The following is a 22587-nucleotide window of genomic DNA, read 5'->3' as shown; positions in this document are numbered from 1 at the left end:
CCACAATACCTCAGGAAAAAAAGGTATATTCTGTAATTTCATTTTTCCCTGCTTGATACAAATATTCAGTACCCTGTCTACATTCCTGAGTTAACATGAGATTCAAGTTAGAGACTATGTGAAATGTACTGGTTTGAATGTATTACGTCTCCCAAAATGCCATTTTCTTTGATGTAATCTTGTGTGGGCAGACTATCAGTGTTGATTAGATTGTAATTATTTTGAGTGTTTCTGCGGAGATGAGCCCCACTCAACTGGGGGTGATGACTCTGATTGGATAATTTCCATGAAGGTGTTACCCCAACCATTCAGGGTGGGTCTAAATTAAATCACTGGAACCATATAAATGAGCTTACAAACAGAAGGAACTCAGTGCACCTGAGAGAGATGTTTTGAAGAGGAGCTATACCCAAGAGGGACACTGAAGAATGCACTGGAACTGAGAGGAACTTCAGCCTACAGAGACATTTTGGAGAAGGCCTTTGAAAGCAGACTTTTGCTTTGGAGAAGCTAAGAGAGGATAAACGCCCCAAGAGCAACTAAGAGTGACATTTTTGAGTTGCTGAAGCCTAGAGAGGAACATCCTGGGAGAAAGCTATTTTGAAACCAGAACTTGGAGCAGACACCAGCCACGTGCCTTCCCAGCTAACAGCTTTTCTGGATGCCATTGGCCATCCTTCAGTCACGGTACCCGATTGTTGATGTGTTACCTTGGACGCTTTATGGCCTTCAGACTGTAACTGTGTAACCAAATAAACCCCCTTTTATAAAAGCCAATCTATCTCTGGTGTTTTGCATTCCAGCAGCATTAGCAAACTAGAACACTATAAACTGTTGTATTTATAAAATAAAATGTGTTCATATGTCAAGGGAAGATGAAGAGATTAAGGGATGATACTATTTGAAATGAAAGCCTGACCCTTCAAAGAGATGAGTAGAAGATATTTAAAATTCAGGTATTAAATTCATGTTAACTACTAACATAACTATTGGGCATTTTAATATCTGGCAGTTCTATTAAAATTATACCTAAATAATCTTAAAAGTCTTTTATTGAATTCAATCGAAGTATACAGTTTTATGCAATCGTAAGAATACAGAAGTAAGTGAAAAGTTAATTCTATGACAGATCACATCTAGACCAACTTTCTGAATTTGCAAAATGAGGAACAAGCAATTTTCTTTGTATCAAGTGACTGGCGAACAAGTGAAAAATACATCATTCCTTTTGCTTTCCTTTGGAATCCCTGCAATGTATTTCAAGTAACAAAGAATGTATCAAACTATAGAGCAACAAAAACAAAGAGATTTATAGTGGAAGCACTGATTAAAATGATGAATGTCCCAAACAGTGGAAGGAGCATTTCACCTGAGGATGCAGAGGGATGGGTTTTGGGACCTGGAACTGGAACTGGACCCGGGCCTGGACCTGGAGCTGTTAATGAGAACACAATCACTGATAGAAGACATTTTTACTATCAAGTATCATCTACTTAAAACGTATATCCTGAATACCTGAACAAAGACATTCATGCTGAGTTAGAAACTTACCTGAAATACATCCAACCAGCAACAATTTTCAAATAAATGTAGTTCATTACAGATTTCAGGCTGTATTTCCTTATATATGATCACAGCATGCTGATCTAGGCTTTATATAGTATTTCACAGGCTTTGTAAACAAACTGAATGCAGATAACTAATAAAGTTCCTTAGGTGGTATATTTTATTATCTATATAGCCAAGACAAGTATTTTTTGTTGTTCAAGTTCTCTAGAATTTCTTAGCAATTTTCTATTTCCATTTTCTGTACATGCATGCGAGGTAAAGTTTAATTCTGTATCCTTCACAGAACAGGACAATATACTTTGTCCTATTTCAAGTAGGATGAAGTATAGTTCATATACCTACTCAAATAGCTGCCAATATACATAATTGGATATAGCTGCATTTTTAAACATGAAGCCATAAAAGTTTTTTTAAAAATATGTTTTTTTCTTTTCATACATCATTCACTGCTCTAGAGAAAACCACTTCCCTTTCCACTGAACTAGTGGAGAGGAGTAGTGGAGTCCTTCCATCTCAGAATGATCTGTTTCACACTGCCTTTAACTCAGATAACTGACTTATTGCTGTGTTTTTGTTTAAATAGACTATAGTGGGAGGGTTGACTGAAAGTATCCAAGTGGGATCACAGTTCAGATTTCATAGGGGAAGCCAAGAGAATTAAATACCCAGTAAATTTTATAAAAGCTTTCAATTCATATTAATGATTTTACTTGCCATAGTTAACACATGCAGTTACATGAATACAGATGAGGAAATGGACAGGCAGATGCACTCATGCATTAGTATGTTACTACAGACCAGTGATTTCTCAAGCTGCCAATACTGTCCCCTAAAGAGGCAGTCTGGAAATTTGTCAGGGTATTTTTTTGATTGTCACAATAATTGGGTGAAGATAGAGGGCTAGATATCTTATAATGCTAAGGACAATATCGCACAATGAAAAACTGACCCATTTCTGGTACAACTTTTAAATGCACTGCTAGATACATGTAAGTTAAAAACCTGTTTTATAATGATCAAACCCAGAATCTAACTCAGTTTTACGTGTAAACAAAGTATTTTTGGACAGCTCTAATATATACCAAACATAATAGTTTTTATCTAGTGTCCACTGTTTCTCTTCCCTTTTCATTTTTTTATATTTCTGGTATGAAATAGCTTCCAATTTTCTCTTAAATCCAAATTTATTTAGTAAGCAAATAAAAGCATTTGTCTACTTTTTTAAGTCTTCTAATAGAGTCAAAGCATTTCAATACTGAAATGCATGTAATTCTGTTATAAATTTTATCAGGACATTATATTGATTTTTTAATGGGTGTGTGTAGGTCTTATCTATGAATCTTATTTCTGAAAAATATAAGGGCTTCATAAAATGTTTGTTATTAAAAAAAAGGGATCAATGAGTTGATAGAATTGAGATCACTGCTCTAGACAGTACAGTCTCCAGACACAACTGAAATGCTTAAGAAACAAAGTCAAGTTGTCCCTGCCACACATACATATAAGCATTTGGATATGACCTTATACTGTATATGATGACGCCTTAAACTCTCACAACTTTGTTCCATTTATTGATGGAAAAGAAATTTCTCACTTTTTCTATGTTGCAGAAACAGACATTTATCAACTGAGGAAATGAGATTTCTTACTAGGATTGTCGATATTTCCTTGACTTCTGTCTTCTAAAATATAAACAGATTTGGAGTTAGCTGGACTGTATATCTATCTATCCAGAAGAGAATAAAGGATTAAGCAAACTTGGTTATCTCTGGGGGCAGTTCTGAGGAGGAGGGTATTAGGTTTTGAAGTATGTGTGAGGTTGGGAAAAGTTAATATTTCACTCACCTGTGCTCTTTGAAATTTTTTTTTACCATGAATAGGTGTTTCCATTAAAATAAAAGTTAAAATTTTGTTTATTACAAAGTACTGCCACGCATTGTGCAGTTGCTTTATGTACATTGTTGCCTTTATTTCTTATAGTACTCTTAAGGTAGGTATGTTATCTGTGAAATGTTTTGAGGGATGACTTACTCAAAATCAAGAAGGTAATCTGGTAGCAATGATTTCAAAGCCTTTGCTCTTAATTTCTATTCTTTATTACTTCCAAGTGTGTTGTGTGCATAGCCATGAAATATTACAATTTTACCATATTTTGACAGTTGTGAAGAACATATGCCAATTCTAGGAACCAGGATAGAGGTGTATATTCTATAAGTAAATCTGGCTGGAAGACTGTCACATGGCAGAAAATGAAAAAAACTTGTGTCCTAGGTTTGTCTTTCTAGCTTCCTACAGGTTACTTAACCTTCTATGTTCCGTGTCCTCAGCTTTAAAGTGGCAATAACAATGCCTGTCTCACTGGATTAAATGAGATCCTGCGTAAATATGTTCTAACACCACCTTTAAAAAAGCCTTCACTACACATAGCTCTCCAGGAGAGGGCACAAAACAATATAGTCCCAGCAAAACCAAGTGGCCTATTGGAGAACAGGGAGAGTGTAGTGAGGAGTACAGAATGGCCGGCCCCAATATTAGTATGTTGTCGGGTCTCTTTTACACCTCTTTGATGGCACTAAATCTGTGACTACAGATTCACTCACAGTAGCCACCTCACCCCTTGAAGCTTCCCGTCCCATTCTGGAATGGACAGGAGCAGCTGGAAAGCCAACTGTTCCAGTTTCAGGTGAAGCATCTTTTTCTCTCTGTAGCCCAGAAAGCCATAATAGCAGCTTGCTACTTACACTGAAAGGAGTTACTGACATTTTCCCTGTCTGGCTTGCAGACCGGAGTACAAGAAGCTGTGTACCCAGGTGTCCTCCCCAGACCCGTTAAGAATGACCTAATTGATAAAGGACTGGGAACCCCATGGTGCCTCTACCCCACACCCCCCCCCCCCCAAAAAAAAGAATTTGTTACCAGGGTTTTCATCCGGCTGTATCACTTTTATTCCTAAATGAGAAAGAGATTTCAGATAATAATAAAACAGCTACTATTTACTAGTCTTTTACTACCATTCGCTTTGCCAGGTATTTTATCTCATTAGGTTTTTAATCAATTCTGCAGGACAGGTTTCTTAATTTTAAGATATGGAAGTAGAGGCTCAGAAAAGTGAAATAACTTATACAAAGGCATCCAGAGGAAAGTGGTAGAAGAGAGACTTCCTGATGTCAGGACTATCCACCTACAAAGCCATGTTCATCCCCACAGCCTGATTAGCAGCTGCCTTTCAGACAACCACAAGGTGCCGTAGGAAGATCCCAATGAGAACACCGTGCAAACTCAGGTCCAGCAAGCTCAGAAGTCGTAGACACAGAAGGTGTGTCATCAGTGTTGCCAGAGGTTCACTTTGAAGTTGTGGCCAAATAAATTCAAAAGTACAAATGTGATGAGCTTCTGCTGGAACCTCCCTCTGAGCCTAAGTCTGTGCTTTGTGTAACTAACTGTGAACATGCTGTTTCTGTACACAGGATGCAGTTTCTATAGACAACGTTAGCCAAAGCTTAGCACTGGAGCAATGGATATAATGTCATGGGTGCTAAAAATCTGATTTCTTTAATAGATGCTCATTCCCATAATAACCAAATGTACAAAAAAATTTTTTTCAAAGCACTACATGACTCAGGAGAAAGATTTTAGGCATGGAGAAGGGCTTAGACCCTGAGGTTTTGTGTTTTATAGTCCTTACAGATATCCCTGTGAGGTACACATGACAAGTTGTAACCACCTTTGAAAGATAATAATTCTGAGGCAATGAAGCATCACTACTGTCCATAAATGTCAACATGCAGGTCTAGGACAGAGATCCTTAGACTTTCCCATCTCTGGGCTCTCTGGTAAAAGATATCAAATCATACGTACTTTTTTTTTTTACTTGTCTCGGGGAAAAAAGTTAAGTTTTGAGGCCTTTTTATTTTTTCCCTCTATTACAAGCATAAATTTTGAGGTCCCTCTGAAGAACTTGACTGGAGTCACTGCTATGTTTTTCTGGCCACAGAAGTTCTCAAGGTCTCCTATTAGCCTTGCCCTAAGCTACAGCTTCACACTTTAATATGTATTTCATTGCTATATCTTGAAGGCAAGTTAAATCTGTCATGGTAAATACACTGGAAAAACACTTGAGGAACCATTAATGTTGAGGAAAGGGCACTTGGTCATAAGTTAAGAAACCTGAGTCCTTCATTCACATATGTAATCTTGTGCAAAGTATTTAGGCTCAGAGGGTCTCAGTTCCTCTGCATGTCAAATGGTGATGATTATGTGTGTAACACCCCACCCATCTACCTACCCCACCCCCCTCCCCTAACTCCCCACCTCCATATTGGCAGCTTCCTGTCTAGCATGCCTACCAATGCTTACCAGGTAGTGAAAAAGAGTCTGAAATTTTCATTCCTAAATGAGAGAAATTTTCAGTAGCTTGCAGTTTGCTCCAGTGAGTATAATTTTTCAACTCCTGTCTGATGAGCTTAAGAGATACAAGTACCAAAGGTTCCACTGCACTGCAGTTTCACCGGGTTTTTATTTAAAAGTTCTGGCTATATGGACCCTCATTGTGTAAATCCATGGCACCTCACGGAGTCTGTGTCTATGCCAAAATACTGTTTTGTTACCTAGAGATCCCACATACTGAGATATTAGGCAAAGTTAACAGTCTGTTCATGAAGGTGAAGTTTCTATTGAGTAGCTCCCAAAGCAGACACTTTCCCTACAGAACTTGGAAGTGCTGGACTGTATGCATCCCAGTCCCAGTAGCCCTACCCTCAGTGATGTCCTCCAGTAGAGCTAACTTTTCTGCTCCAGAGGCAATGCTCCAGGAACACATGAATGCTATGGAGGAAAGGCACCTTCTCTACTCTTACCCAGCTCAATCTTTGTAGAATGACTAGCAGGCAGTTGTGAGGGAAATATTCATGAATAATAGTCTCATGACAATATTCTCTTTAGTGTCTGGAGTACTCCTTTTCATCTCATACTCAGGTCCAGAGAGTAAATACAAAGATGTCTTACCAGGAAATTGGGTAGGTTCATTGTTTTTCATAACTAAAGAAAGAAATGAATATTGGTTAGTGTTAATCTGTTATCTTGCATTATTAATGTCCTCTTTGTCTATATCTTCCTCATAACCAACCCTAAGAAAACACACACAAAAGAAACCAAACAAAAAGAAAACAAACACACACCTTTCAGTGACTCTTCATTCCCTAACTGGACAAAGTCCAAACTCCTTAGCCTAGAATCCAAGAACTTCCATAATACAGCCTCTATCTCTCCAACCTCATCTTCATAAGGCAGTTGAGTACATAGGTTTTTGTTGTGTTTTTTTTTTTTTAATAAAAACAGTACCAGGTTTCAGTCTCTGTTAGTTTGGTCACTTAATAACTATGAGTTTGGGCAGGTTACTTAATCCCTGCACTTCAATTTCTCATTTGTGCAAAGTAAGTACTTACCTCATAGGTATGAATTGAGTTAGGATTAAAGGATAATAGATAAAAGTGTTTGGTACATTGTCCAGGACATAATCAATGAAGTCTCTCTGTTCTGGCTTAACTCATTCCTCAAACTCTCCACACCCAGTAATGTTCTCAGGCTTTCCTCTCAGTTCTTCTAACCTTACAGCTAGTCTCAGAGAATAAGTAAAAAGATGACTTACCATGTAAGACAGTGGGCTCCTGGCTTTTCATGCCTAAGGAGGAGAATAAGGACTGTTTAGTGAAAAAAAAGCAAATCAGCTTGAAAATTAATTGAACCTTATACTTGGTGTGATGGTTAGGTTCATGTGTCAACTTGGCCAGGTGATGGTGCCCAGGTGGCTGGTCAAGCAAGCACTGGTCTAATCATTACTGCAAGGACATTTGTGGCTGGTTAATAAAAGGCTGGTTTATTAAATCATCAGTGAATCTATTGCATTTGTAGCTGATTACATCAACGAAGGGAGTATCTTCCACAATGAGAGAATTCAATCAGCTGGACTTAATCCAATCAGCTGAAGACTTTTAAGGGAGATGAGAGAGAACTTGCACTTCTTCAGTCAGCTAGCCTCTCCTGGGGAATTCACTGAAGACCCTCATCAGAGTGCCAGCTTGCAGTCTACTCTATGGAATTTCTCTTCAGCCAGCCTCTCGTAGGGAGTTCATCGAAGACTTTCATTGAAGGTACCAGCTCACTGCCTGCCCTACGGAATTTGGTCTCATGCATCTCCACAGTTGCATGAGACACTTCTATAAATCTTACATTTACAGATATCTCCTGTTGGTTCTGTTTCCTTAAATAACCCTAATACAGCTTGGCTATTTATAGCGGAAAACTTTGAGAGACAGGAGGTGACAGAGTGAAAGGAGAGAAGGGGAGAAGATTCAACACACTGGAGCCTGAATGACTTATGGTGAGAACTACAGCTAATGACCCAGAATCTCTCCTAAACAAACAGCTGTTGCTGATTTTATGTTTTGCTTTGTTTTGAGATTCAGTCCAAAGATTTTGATCCAAAGACATCGTGCTATACTTTAAAAAAAATTCCCTGTTTATATAATTATATATAATTTGGAAAAATACAAGAAACTATTAAAAATAACAACTTCACACTTCAGAGATAATCATTTTTAACATTTTTGGTTATTTTCTTTCAAACTTTTTGCTTTGTATATACATATATGTGCATATATATTTTTAATAAAATCAATAGCTGTCTACATAGTTTTATATCTTATTTATATTTACCATTGTATTATGAGTACCTTCTCATATCATTATTTTTCAAAACATGATTTTTAAGTTGGTTAGTGTTTCATAATACAGATACACATTATTTAACAATACCCAACTGTTGGGTGCTAAGATTGTATCTAAATTTTTCCACTATAACACTGTGATAAACATTTTTATACACAAAGACTTGAGTTTATGTCTAATTTCCTTAGGACAAATTAACTAAAAGTGTTACTACTGGGTCTATGAGTCAAGGTTCTCCAGAGAAACAGAACCAGCAGGAGATTGTATGTATGTATGTATTTACATAAAATACTAAGACATTTATTATAGGACTTGGCTCATGCAACCATGTGGATTGGCAAATCTGAATTCTGTAGAGCAGGCTTCAAGTTGGGAGCTCCAATGAAGGTTTCACTGAATTCCCCAGGAGAAGCTGGCTGGTTGAAAAAAGAGATAGAATTTTTTCTTTCTGACTGCTGAAATCATCAGTTCCCCCATAAGGCCTTCCACTAATTAAAAATGTGAGACATTTCTCTCATTGTTAAAATCAATCTCTTTTGTTGATTGTAGATGTCACCAGCCATAGGTGGAATCAACTCACTAATGATTTAAGTCCACAAAATACCCTCAGAATAACAATCAGGCCAGTGCTTACTTGACCAAACAACTGGACACCATAACCTAGCCAAGCTGACACACGAACTTAACCCTCATAGTCCTCCACATGTCAACTCAGCATCAATACACATCTCCTTAAACCAATCTTAATTTCTAAATAAAAACAGTAACAGTCATACTTTCATCAAACATGAATTTAACTGTCCTGCATACAACCAGAAACACACTAACTTGTTCCCCAGAAGAGGATGAGAAAGTCCTTGGGTAATAGTCACCCTTCAACCTGATATCCTGTAATTTAAATACTATGACAATAAGGTTAATTTATGTTATAACTTATGTTATATGATAAGGGGATAAGATATGGATGAAAACAAAGACATTTGCTTTATGTATACATATAAACATAACAAAACAAGGAAGAGATTCTCATAACCATTATGGTCCTTATTTCTGCAACTGGTTGTAGGCACATATGACTACCTTCTTCCACAGTCCATTCTGTATTGCTTTTACGCTCACAGCAAGAACTTCAGCTGGTTATCGTTCTTTGCATGGTGGGGTGACCCAAACCTTCACTCTGGAAGGTCTCGGCCATTAGTAGTCCTGCCCTGATGGGGATGCTGCAGATTTCCACTGACTTCAATCATTGGCCTTGGCAGTACTAAAAGACGCCCTAGGGGATCTCTCCTGTATTCCAGGCAAGCTTTCCTTGTAGAGTAGCAGTCCTATTTCCCCTTGATAATCAGGATCAATCCACCTACCCCCATCCCCCAGCAAGTACAGAAATTCCTTCTTTGCCTATTGATTCAGAGGCATGAGAAGTCCAAAGTGGCAGAGTAGCTTGTTTGGCAACCTGGAGCTGTTGCAGAGCTTCCTGTTGTTCTGGTCCTCATTCAAAATTATCAGCAACTCAGGTCACTCAATAAATGGGCCGAAGTAGCACACTCCAATGAGAAATATGTTGCCTCCCAAATCCAAAAAAGGCCAACTAGACATTGTACCTCTTTTTTGGTTGTGGGGGTGAGGCACCACTTGCACTTCACCTTAGAATGAAAATCTCAACATACCCCACACCACTGGACACCTAGATAATATCTCACTGAAGTGGAGGACCCCTGAATATTTTTTTTAAATTTCCATTTGTTTTATTTTATTTAAAATGTAGTTTTGTAGGATCCCTCTGGTGTTTTGGGAATACAGATTCAGAATACATGATCATATACAACATTTGCATTCTAAGAAAAGGTTATTCTTACCCTCCTCTTTCCACTTACAACTTTTTAATAAAAGCCTTCTATACACTGTAAATAAAACCTGCAATGCATTATAGAATAGTACACAAATTTCAATACAGATTAGCGTGGCTACCTCGTTAATTAAGATCCTGTGGTTGCCAGAGGAGACTTCATTCCCATGGTCAGGGTCTCCCGAGATTTACAGGAAATACTTTCTTGCAATAAATAAGAAGTGTACATACACAGCAGCAGTCTTAAACTGATAATCGGTACCACAGCAATACTGACTCCTCACCAGTAAATAGATATTATAATAACTCTTTTCAAAAAAGCTGAGCCAGTACACACAACGAGATTCAGAAGTCCAAATGAACTCCAGGCATACTATTACCAAGTAGGTCTGCCAACCATGAAATTACTATATGGATTTCAAAGTCAAATGATACACCTGACTTTGATTAACACTGTAATATTTTTAAACATTGCCTCTTTTCTATTAGAACTGCTATTTGTACTCTAGGTGTTCACTCTAGTATGTCATGTCCCCCAGAAAAACATTTCCCAGCCCTTTTATAAAGCCCTCTGCCCATTTGCCCTGCCCGCTTGCCTCATCCCTTGTTCAGGTAAGCAGGTGCTTGAAGATAAAATATATATATATACACACACATATATAATTGAGGAACAAAACAAGGAACATTTAGAACAAAAAGTGTACTTTCTTTTAGCAGAATGTTGACAAACCCAATGGTTATCAGAGATCAGGACTGTAAAGGAAGGACTTCTCAGATTGATCGCATCTAAAGGTTTCATTGTCATCAGAATGACCAGAATGATCTGGGAAAGTGATTTTTAGTTTCCATTTGCTATCAAACAATAGATAAATCTGTAAGAAGCCTCAGGCTAAGAAAAGTATTGCTTCTTTTGTTTTGGATAGACTGGATATCAGAGATTGAAGGCCAAATTTTAACATTAGATAGCCCAATCACTAAAGTCCTTCAAGTGTGTTTAAATAGAAGTAAAAAAGCTAGAAACGCAGATTTTTTTTTTCAATTTTAAAACATTTTCATTGCTCCAAAAAGAAAACCCTGTACCCTTTATATCCCCCCTATTATTAGCAGTTATCATTGGTGTGGTACCTTTGTTACAAATGATGGAAGGATTTTAAAATATTACTGTTAACAATAGTGTATAGTTTGCATAAGTGTATTTTTTCCTATATAGCATTTTTACATACTATTAACCTCCTTCATTGTCCACAATAGAGTTCACTATGTTATACAGTCCCATGTTTCATTCTCTAGCTTTCCTTCTAGTGACATACATGATCTAAAATTTCCCTTTCAACTACAATCACACGCACCATTCAGCACTGTTAATTACATCCACCATAATGTGCTACCATCACCTTTCATTTCCAAACATTTATATTCAACCTTATTAAAAATTCTGCACAAATCAAGCATCAGTCCCGATTCTGCACCCTCATTCTATCTTCTGGTAACCTATATTCTAGATATTAATTCCACAAGTTTGCTCATTACATTTAGTTCAAATTAATGAGATCATACTATATTTATCCTTTTGCGCTCGCTTATTTCCTCTACATAAGGTCCTCAAGTTTCATCCATGTTGTAGCATGCATCAGGACTTCATTTCTTCTTACAACTGAAAAATATTTCATCATACGTATATACCACATTTTGTTTATCCATTCATCAGCTGATGGACACTTGGGCTGTTTCTATCTATTGACAACTGCAAATAATGCTGCTATGAACATCACTGTGCAAATGTCTGTTCGCGTCCCTGCTTTCAGTTCTTCAGAGTATATACCTGGTAGCGGGACTCTGGATCAAACAGCAGTTCTGCACTTAGCTTCCCGAGGAACTGCCAAACTACCTTCCACAGTGGCTGTACTATTTTATATTCCCACCAGCAATGAATAAATGTTATTTCTCCATATCCTCTCCAACACTTGTACTTTTCTGTTTGTTTAACAGTGGCCATTCTAGTAGGTGTGAAATGATATCTCACTGTGGTTATGATTTGCATTTCCTTAATCACCAGTGATGTTGAGCATCTATTCATGTGCTTTAGAGCCATTTGTACCTCCCCTTTGGAAAAATGTCTATTCAAGTCTTTTGCTCATTTTTAAAATTGGGGTGTTTGTCTTTTTACTGTTGAGTTGTAGCATTTCTTTATATATTCTGGATATTAAACCCTTATTGGAATCAAACTCTCAATATGATTCCATTGATCAATGTCTATCTTTATGCCAGTACCATGCTATTTTGACCACCGCAGCTTTATAATATGCTTTAAAGCTAGGAAGTGTGAGTCTTCCACCTTTGTTCTTCTGTATCAGAATGTTTTTGGCTCTTTGGGACCCCTTACCTTTCCAAATAAATCTGCTAATTGGCTTTTCCATTTCTTCAAAGTAGGCTGTTGAAAATTTTGATTGCTATTGTGTTGAATCTGTAAATCAATTTGGGGAAAATTGACATCTTAATGATATTTAGTCTTCAAATCCAAGAACATGGAACATCCTTTCATTTATTTAGCTCTTCTTTGATTTCTTTTAGCAATGTTTGTGGTCCTTTACATCCTTGGTTAAATTTTTTCCTAGATATTTGATTCTTTTAGTTGCTATAGTAAATAGAATTTTTTCCTTGATTTCCTCCTCAGATTGCTGTTTACTAGTGTATAGAAACACTACTGATTTTGGGGGTGTTGATCCTGTATCCCGCCACTTTGATGAACTCATTTATTAGTTCTAGTACCTTTGTCATAGATTTTTCAGGACTTCCAAATATAGGATCATGTAATCTGCAAATAGTGAAAGTTTTACTTCTTTCTTTCCAATTTGGATACATTTTATTTCTTTTTCTTGCCTACATGCTTTAGCTAGAACTTCTAGCACAATGTTGAAAAACAGTGGTAACAGTGGGCATTTGTCTTTTCCCAACCTCAGAGGGAAAGCTATCAGTCTTTCATCGTTGAATATGTTGTTAATGCAGGTTTTCCAGTTATCCACCTACTGATTTCCAGCTTCATTCCACTATGGTCAGAGAAGATGCTTTGTAGAATTTCAATCTTTAAATTTACTGAGACCTGATCTGTGACCCAACATGTGGTCTATCCTGGAGAATGTTCCATGGGCATTTGAGAAGAATTTATATCCTGCTGTTTTGGGGTGCAATGTTCTGTATATGTCCATTAAGTCTAGTTCATTTATCATAACTTTCAAACTCTTTGTTTCCTTATTGATCTTCTGTCTAGATGTTCTATTTCTTGATGAGAGTGGTATATTGAAGTCTCCAACTATTACTTTAGAAATGTCTATTTCTCCCTTCAGTTTTGCCAGTGTTTGCCTCATATATTTTGAGGCACCATGGTTAGGTGTATAAATATTTATTATTGATATTTCTTCTTGGTGGATTTCCCCTTTTATTAACATATACTAATCTTCTTTGTCTCTTATAACACTTTTGCATTTAAAGTCTATTTTGTCTGATAATAGTATAGTTACCCCAGCTCTTTTTTTGGTTACTAGTTGCATGGAATATCTTTTTCCAACCTTTTATTTTCAACCTATTTGTGTCTTTGGGTCTAAGGTGAGTCTCTTGTAGACAGCATACAGATGGATCATATTTTTTTTGTACCCATTCTGCCAATCTGTATCTTTTGATTGGGGAGTTTAATCCATTAACATTCAAAGTTATTACTCTGAAGGCAGTAACCACTTCAACCATTTTATCCTTTGGTTTTTATATGTCATACCTTATTTTTACCTCTCTTTTTACCCCTTTAGTTACCCTTACTGATATTATTCATTTCTATACTTTCCTTCAAACTTCTCTGTCCTGTCTTTTCAGCCTGCAGAACTCTCCTTAGTATTTCTTGTACAGCAGATCTCTTGTTGACAAACTCTTTCAGTTTCTTTTACTGTGAATATTTTAAACTCCCCTCATTTTTGAAGGACAGTTTTTCTGAACAAAAGATTCTCGGCAGGAAGTTTTTTTCTTTCAGCATCTTAAATGTATCGTACCACTGCCTTCTCTCCTCCATGGTTTCTGATGAGAAATAGACACAATGTTATTGAGCATCCTTTGTATGTGATGGATCACTTTTTTTCTTGCTGCTTTCAAAATTCTCTATCTTTGGCAGTTGAAAGTTTGAGTAAGTGTCATGGAGTTGTCCTATTTGGGTTTATTCTGTATGGAGTATGAGAGTATGCTGCACTTCTTGGATATGTGTATTTATGTCTTTCATAAGAGTTGGGAAATTTTTGTCCATTATTTCCTCAAATATTCTCTCTGCCCTTTTTTGCTTCTCCTTCTGGGACACCCATGACACGTACGTTTGGCACCTTGTGCTATCATTCAATTCCCTGAGACCCTGCTCAATATTTTCCATTCTTTTCTCTGTTCTTCTGTCAGTTTGATTTCAGATGTCAGTTTAATTTCAGATGTACTGTCTTCTAGGTCACTGATCCTCTTTCTGTCTGTTCAAATCTGCTGTTGTATGCCTCTAGTGTATTTCTAATCTCATCTATTATGCCTTTCATTCCTATAAGTTCTGTTATTTTTCTTGGCATGCTTTCAAATTCTCCTTTATGCACTGTTAGTGTCTTATTAATATCCTTTATCTCTTTAGCTGTATTTTCCTTCATCTTCTTGAATTTATTTAGGATATTTGTTTGAACTTCTTTGATTAGCTGTTCCAAACTCTGTATCGCCTGTGACTTTTTAATTTGTTCCTTTGACTGGGCCATATCTTCCTGTTTCTTAATATACAGGGTAATTTTTGCTGATATCTGGATATCTGCTTATCTTGATAGATTATTCTGTAGGTCAGTTACTCTCTTTTGTAGAATTGGGTTTGTTGTTTGTGTTTGTGTTAAGGCTCTTCTTTGACATTTGGTTCATATTTCCCAGTCATAACACGACCGTGGACCCATGCAAGGAATGCTGACCAGTTCCAAAAGCCCCTGGGGAAAGGGTCAGAGAAAATGTCAGAAAGCCTTTTTTTAGTTCAGCAGGTCTGTGCTTTCCTGGCCTGCCCACCAGAAGGCACTCGTCAGCGACCCATTCCCCACAGCCCTAAGAAGGTAGGGTATTTTTAGCCCTCTGTCTGCTCTGCCTCTGACACAGGTCAAAACAATGGCATGGCAGCAACTGTCTGGGTCAGGTTAAAGCAGCAGGACCCAGAAGTCTCAATTCACTGGCCAATAGCTGTATCAGTATTGGGCCATGCCGCCCTCTATTCTGGGGGAGGAGGACTTCCACAACCCTTCCAGTCTGCAGCTGCCCACCAGGTAGGGACCAGACCGACCTGAAGCCACTTGCCTTGAGGTTGGGGGATGCGTGCCTGAAGCCATGGCCAAGCTAGTTCTCAAAGTTCTTCACTGTAGTTTCTCAGTCTCTTTGTCTCTCTCTTCCGTGGATACTGCATAGTACTCCCATTGTCTCTGGAGTCCCAGAACAGTTGTTTTGGACAGTTTCTGCCTGCCTACTAGCTGTTTTTGGAAGAGGAATGAGCCCTACAACTCCCCACTCCACCATATTCTTGGATGTCCTGTCCTAGAAATGGCCCTTTGAATTTGGGGGGAACTTATTTCCCACACTGTGACAAATCATACCTTATGAATAAGTCTAGAGTAGTTAGAAGCTCTTGCTCACTAGGTCCAATCAGTATAATGTCATCAATATAATGGACCAGTGAGTTGTTTTCTACATGGGAAAGAGGATCAAGGTCCCTGAGGACTAGATTATGACATAGGGCTGGAGAGCTGATATATCCCCAAGGTAGGACAGTAAAGGTACACTTCTGGCTTGTCAGCTGAAAGCAAACTGTTTCTGGTGGTCTTTACTAACAGTTATTGAGGAAAAAAAAAAGAATTTGTGGATTAATAACTGCTTACCAGGTATCAAGGAATGTACTGATTTGTCCAAGTAATGATACCGCATCTGGAAAGCAGCTACAATTTGAGTTACCACCTGATTAAATTTATAATAATCCACTATCATCCTCCAAATCCATTTGTTTTTTGCACAGGCCAAACAGGGGATGTGGCGGGAATCACCCCTTCATCCTTCAAGTCCTTGACGGTGACACTAATTTCTGCAATCCCTCCAAGAATGCAGTATTGCTTTTGGCTTATTATTTTGCTAGGTAGAGGCAATTCTACTGACTTCCACTTGGCCTTTCCTACCATAATAGCTCCCAGTCCACAAGTCTACAGCCAATGTGAGGATTCTGCCAGTTGCAGAGTATGTCTATTCCAATTAAGCATTTGAAACTAGGGAAATAACTACAGAATGGGTTCAGGGATTCACTGGACCCACTGTGAGATGCACATGAGCTAAAACCCTATTGATTACCTAACCTCTATAGGCCGCTACTCTGACTGGTGGACCACAGTGATGTTTTGGGTCTCCTGGAATTAATGTGAGTCCTAAGCCAGTGTCTAATAATCCCTGAATTGTCTGATCATTTTCTTTTCTCCAGTTCATAGCCACTGTGCTAAAAGGCCATAGGCCCCTTTGGGGAAGGCTGGAAGATTAAGAGTATAAATTTTGGGGGAGTATAGCAGTGTCCTTACCCAAGGCCCAGCCTTCCCTTCATTCTAAGGTTCTGGGTCTGTAAACTGTCTCAAGCCCAGGAATTTATTGTGGGGCAGTTACTCTCTGTTTTTGTGATTCAGTTAGACTTTTGTTCACTTGACCTGGAACTCTTTTGCTTACACAGATTAAGAAAGAATTTAGCAGGCTGCCATCTATTTTACTTCTGGGTACCCTATGCTCAAACTAGCCAATGTCCTAGATCTCTGAGTCAGACTACTCTGATTGCTGATTTGAATCTACTGTCCATTATGCTAGCCATGCCACCTTGTCTTTGGGGATTAAGTGCTGCCAAGTGGCTCCTGCCAACCCATGATCCAATCATCCTTACTGTGTTTAAGGATCCAAGTTGAGTGACAGCAGTTCCCACAGTAATATCTGACCTAGAGAGATGAGCCATCACAGAGTTCTTCAGGGATTATGGATATTCTCTCACAAATTTATTCCTCAGAGTTGCAGTGAAAGCTGTGTCCTCTGGACATTTCTGGGGTGGATGAACAGGTATTACAAGATAAATCTACTCTTAACATTCCAATCTTTCTAAGCCTTTCGATCCCCTCATTTACATTACACCAGTGCTGTTCTGGCACTTCAACTTCTGGTAATGAAGGCCACCATGCTTTAGCCAACAACCTGAAAAAAACTCTTGGAGCCCTTTATAACCCCTCAATACTGAATCTCAAATCTCTGGTTCTTGGGCCATGTTTAGAATCTCTGCTTCTTAGGCCCTTATCAATAAATTCAGCTTGATCCAACTTCATGTTCCTTCCCCATTATCTCACATCCTTAATATCCATTCCAACAAATATCCCCCTGATTTCTGGCTATATGGATTTGAAAAATCATGCAGTTCTTTTGGAGTGTAGCATACCCCCTCATGGTCACACTTCACCCCTTTTGGGACCTGTTAGGAGTTCAAAATGGCATAGGTCTGCAAGAAAAGGGGTAGTGGTGGTGGGTCAGGAGAGGTATTAGTGCCTTGCAAGTCAACAACCTCAGAGCTTTCCATTAAATTTTCATTTGGGGAAACAGGGTTAATTTCTTCAGACAGAGACGGGAGGGTTGTTTCCTTAGGAGAGGTCATAACAGGTTTATCAGGCATACATGGTAAATCTCTTCAGGTGGAGGCAGGATGGCTAAATTCTCAGGGCAAAGAAGATACAGAGGAATCTAGGGTTTCAATGTCCCCACCATCATCATCAGCCCATATATCCCCATTCCAATTTTTAGGATCCCACTCCTTCCCAATCAATGCCCTCATTAACAGCAGACACCCTACAAGTTTGGGAATTCAGTTAACATTGTAATTCAGCCACTCATACAATGAGAGATTTCTGGTTTTCAGAAATCTCAAAGCTGTAGCTACAAGAAATAAGAGTTGCTTTCAGGGTACACATAGAAACTTTCATGTCCTTCATGTGGTGCTTAAGCTTAGAATCTGAAGCCTTGATCTCACCCTTTTCTTCAACAACTGTATCCAGCAGCTTTAGGAACAACCAGCCAACATCATTATCCTTTTTAACTCCATGAAACTCTGTTAAGGCATCAAATAACACTGTCATCCAAAGCCTTGCCTCTTATAAGCATTTGAGCAGCAGTATCCAATGGTGATATTTTGTGTATTTCTATTGCCAGTTCAAGCCATGGACTATCAGTGCCATCTTGACCACTGGAAATGGAATCATTAGTGCCTTTGAATCTACTCAGATTAAAGAACCAATTCCAAAAACTGAAGGATCAACTAAGAAATATCATCCTTAGATTCTGTTTCTCCAGAACTACTCTTGGTACTCAAGTTTGTATTAATCCTGGTTCTCCAGAGAAACAGAACTGACAGGATATATATGTATATGTGTGTGTGCGTGTGTATGTATGTATGTGTACATATATATGTATGTATACATATATATGCACATATGTGTACATATGTATACATACACACATATGTATGTATGTAAATATTAAGAGATTTATTATAGGTATTGGCTCACGAGCCTGTGGGGATTGGCAAATCTGAATTTGATATGGCTGGCCACAAGTTGGGAACTCCAATGAAGGTTTCACTGAATTCCCCAGGAGAAGCTGGCTGGCTGAAGTAGAGAAAGAAATTCTTCTTTCTGACTGTTGAACTCATCAATTCTCCCTTTAAGGCTTTCAACTGATGGATGAGACTTCTCTCATTGCTGAAGGCAATCTCCTTTGTTGATTGTGAATATAATCAGCCATAGATGCAAGAACTACCCTCAGAGTAACAATCAGGCCAGTGCTTGCTTGACCAAACAACTGGATACTATAACCTAGCTGTGCCAGTTTGAATGTATTACGTTCTGCAAAACGCCATTATCTTTGATGCAATCTTGTGTAAGCAGACGTATTAGTGTTGATTAGACTGTAATTCTTTGAGTGTTTCCATGGAGATGCGACCCACCCAACTATAGGTGATAACTCTGATTAGATAATTTCCATGGAGGTGTGGCCCCACCCATTCAGCATGGGCCTTGATTAGTTTACTGGGGCACTATATAAGCTCAGACAGAAGGAGCGAGCTTGCTACAGCCAAGAGGGACACTTTGAAGAACACACAGGAGCTGACAGAGGAGCTTTGGCTTACAGAGACATTTTGGAGATGGCCTTTGAAAGCAGATTTTTTCTCCAGAGAGGCTAAGAGAGGACAAACGCCCCAAGAGCAACTTACAGTGACATTTTTGAGAAACTGCAGCCTAGAGAGGAACATCCTGAGAGAAAGCCACTTTGAAACCAGAACTCTGGAGCAGATGCCAGCCACATGTCTTCACATTTAACAGAGGTTTTCCAGATGCCACTGGCCATCCTTCAGTGAAGGTACCTCCTTACCTTGGACACTTTATGGCTTTAAGACTGTAACTTTGTAACAAAATAACCCCCCTTATAAAAGCCAATCCATTTCTAGTATTTTGCTTAACAGCAGAATTAGGAAACCAGAACACTAGCCAAGTTGACAGATGAACTTAACCATCACACTGGATCAAAAAGTATGACATTTTAAGGCTAGTAATAGATACTATCAAACTTTCCTCCAGAAAAATTGCTCCAATTTATAATCTTACGAGTAATTTATAAAAGTGTTCTCCTGTCCCACCACCCTTGAGGACGTTTGGGTGCTATCATTAATTTTTTTTTTTTAACTTGGGAATGAGTTGTACTTTGGAATGTACCAGATACTCAAACGAATATAGCTAATAGCATCTGTAACTCAGACTGCTAGAAGTAGAAATCAATACACAGAGTTTTCATTTTAATTTAGAAATAAGCAATGCTGTCTTTTGACCATCCCCAATACCCTAGTTCACAGGAGTTTGTCCATATAACAGCTGGCTTAAAGTAGGAAATGTTGTATATAATTGGTTCCTCATGTCCTGTCTCTAAATGCTCCTCTGGGATAACCTAAAGATTGTCACACAGGAAGCACAGAACTATTATGTCAATCTTAAAAAGAATTCTATCTGAAACCCAGGATGGTCTTAGATATACCAAATTAGAAAGTGAACATGGGGTCCTTACCATGCCAGTCCCACCTGCTCCCACCCCTAAGAGGAGTTTCTTGCAAATGTAAACCCTCAGAGTTTATGAAAATATCTTACCAGGGTCTTCAAGCTCCTGGTTTTCCTCACCTAAGTTTTAAAAAGAAATTAATCAGTTTTAATGCTGGTGCAAAAGAACTGGGAGTTACTACAGCTGCAGCAAAACTATTTTCATGTAATATGGCTATAAAGAATCATTTGACATGTTAAGCAAACTACTGCTACTGAACGTAAGTGTCAGCCAGGATCTATGTGCATACTGGCTGACAGGCTGGAATCTTACTCTAGATTCCTCGACCAAGAAAAACTGTCATATATGTCTAGTCTCCTGGAGATCTCAAGGGGCCAGAAAACTGTCTATCATGAAGAGGTAGGTGAGGTCCCTGAAGGGACCAGCAGAACTTGTGGGCACAATGTGACAGTAAGAAGAGGGATTAAGAAGGTCCTCAGGGGAATGAAATGCTTCATTTCTATCAGGATAGGAAATATCTTCTCAAATATCAACTAAAATGCATATTTAAGGAAGGGACAGATGCTTCACCCCTTGAACAAAGAAATACTTATTGTGGTGACATGGGCTAAACAAATAATAAGGGGCTTAAATACAAAGAAGTGATATGGGCATCTCTCTGTAAGTGGAATATAAATAAATGTATATGTACATGTACATATACATGTATATATAGATAATCACTCAAACATTTTAGTTAAATGATACTAAACACTGGCATATTTGAGAGATGCAAATGACTAAATTATGTTTTCATATGGATGTCTGATGTCACACAGGCTAATCTCAATGACTGAATACAGTGTTCTACCATCCTTATTCCTCAGAAAGTTTCCATATTTTTCAGATCTCCAGAAAGCCAACCCTCTCATTTGCAAGGAGGAAAACTGACCCAGAATTGGTTCTTCTTCATATCTGTCAAGTCACTGCTTTGTATCTGCAAAGTACTCTGTTCCTTCAGCTAAAAATTGAATTTGCTAAACAGGAAATAGTTAAAACATCCATGTAAGCATTATTAAAATAAATTAAAGTATACTTACCAAGGTTGTAAACCTAGATGGGTTGAAAATATTCTGAAGTACAAACATATTCTCATTACATTATACTATGTTCAGATGTGAATTTCAGGTTCTGTCCATTTTTATATACTTACTAATAAAGATTTGAGTTGGCTTACATTTAAGATAGATACAAAATATGGATATCAGGAGAAATATGAAATTTTAATCCCAAAGACCAATATGTGTGGGTTCATTTTAATTAATGAAGAAGAATTCATCGAAAAGCTAACCAGGAAGACAGCTAGAAACAGACCCTTGTTTTCAAACTTTTTAAAAAGGAAATTCTCACAAGGACCCACCCAAAGCATGTATCAGCCATAAGCATTTTCTGGAAATTTTGGTTTAAATCTGTTGGGCTTATATGATAATGCTGTTCCTGAATACTCTTAGAATCCCCTATTTTCCCAAATCTTTCCTACAGTACTCTAAGAAAGATTAGTTTTTGTTACATCCTATTTTTCCCTGAGGAATCTGAGACTGGCCACATTACCATCCTGTCATCCCATCCTTCTCTCCTGAACTTCATTCCTTCATTAGTCTCCCAAATGTTATTACCTAAAATCATCAACACAGGAGTATGAATCCAGCTCTCTGCATAGGAGTCATGGGAAATGGCTGAAGATGTAGAGGCATTTGGGAGTCCTTCAGTTCCTATAACGATAGGCTAAGGTGTGAGTGGCATGGTCTCTGCTTGCCTAGGGCAAGACAAGGTAATGTATGTGAGAATAGCTACAAGCAAGACTGGGGAGGGGATATAGCAGGCAGCAGAGGTTCCTTTACTCTTCATCTAAAAAGGCAGTAGCAGTAGCACAACTCAGCTACTTGACAGAAAATGATAGCCTCACAGTGTTGCAGGGTGGCTCTGACCCCTACCTAGGAGAAACAACACTGATATAATTCCCATTACAGACAGAATATATTAAAGCATGTCTTACCCATGTTCTCGACACAAGTATCTGTTTTTAGTCCTGAAACACAAAGATAAAGTTTAATTAGTAAAACATAATCTACCCCCGGCAAAGATTTCAAATTGGTCTGTGGATATTGGTAATCTAAACTTTCAGCTCCTAGTCTATCAGACCCATAACTTAATGGGATTCAAGCCACAGAATAATTATATTTTTGTATTCAGATTACTCTGCCACAGTATGACTTTGACAAAACATCTAAAGCTTCTGGAATTTAGCTGCATAATCTGTATTT

General features: G+C 38.2%; 1 protein-coding gene across 4 annotated transcripts in view; it reads right to left on the bottom strand.

Moving 5' to 3' along the window:
• Positions 1–1054: 1054 nt before the first annotated feature.
• ART3 (ADP-ribosyltransferase 3 (inactive)) overlaps positions 1055–22587 on the bottom strand; it is a 161540-nt gene continuing 140007 nt past the window's right edge. For 2 of the 4 annotated variants that reach the window (XM_037830007.1, XM_037830008.1), the window contains 7 exons: positions 22320–22352; positions 20374–20403; positions 7217–7249; positions 6574–6606; positions 4486–4518; positions 3219–3251; positions 1055–1435 (listed from right to left, as the gene is read on the bottom strand). In XM_037830007.1, coding sequence (XP_037685935.1) covers positions 1284–1435; positions 3219–3251; positions 4486–4518; positions 6574–6606; positions 7217–7249; positions 20374–20403; positions 22320–22352 — 347 coding nt within the window. In that variant the 3' untranslated portion in view covers positions 1055–1283. The remainder of the gene's footprint in view (positions 1436–3218; positions 3252–4485; positions 4519–6573; positions 6607–7216; positions 7250–20373; positions 20404–22319; positions 22353–22587) is intronic. The other 2 variants (XM_037830009.1, XM_037830010.1) reach the window with 2 other exon arrangements.

This window comes from Choloepus didactylus, chromosome 3 (assembly GCF_015220235.1).
Source record: "Choloepus didactylus isolate mChoDid1 chromosome 3, mChoDid1.pri, whole genome shotgun sequence".
Classification (NCBI taxonomy): Eukaryota; Metazoa; Chordata; class Mammalia; order Pilosa; family Megalonychidae; genus Choloepus; species Choloepus didactylus.
The sequence above is the reverse complement of the archived record's forward strand: the minus strand, read 5'-3'. Positions and strand labels throughout refer to the sequence as shown.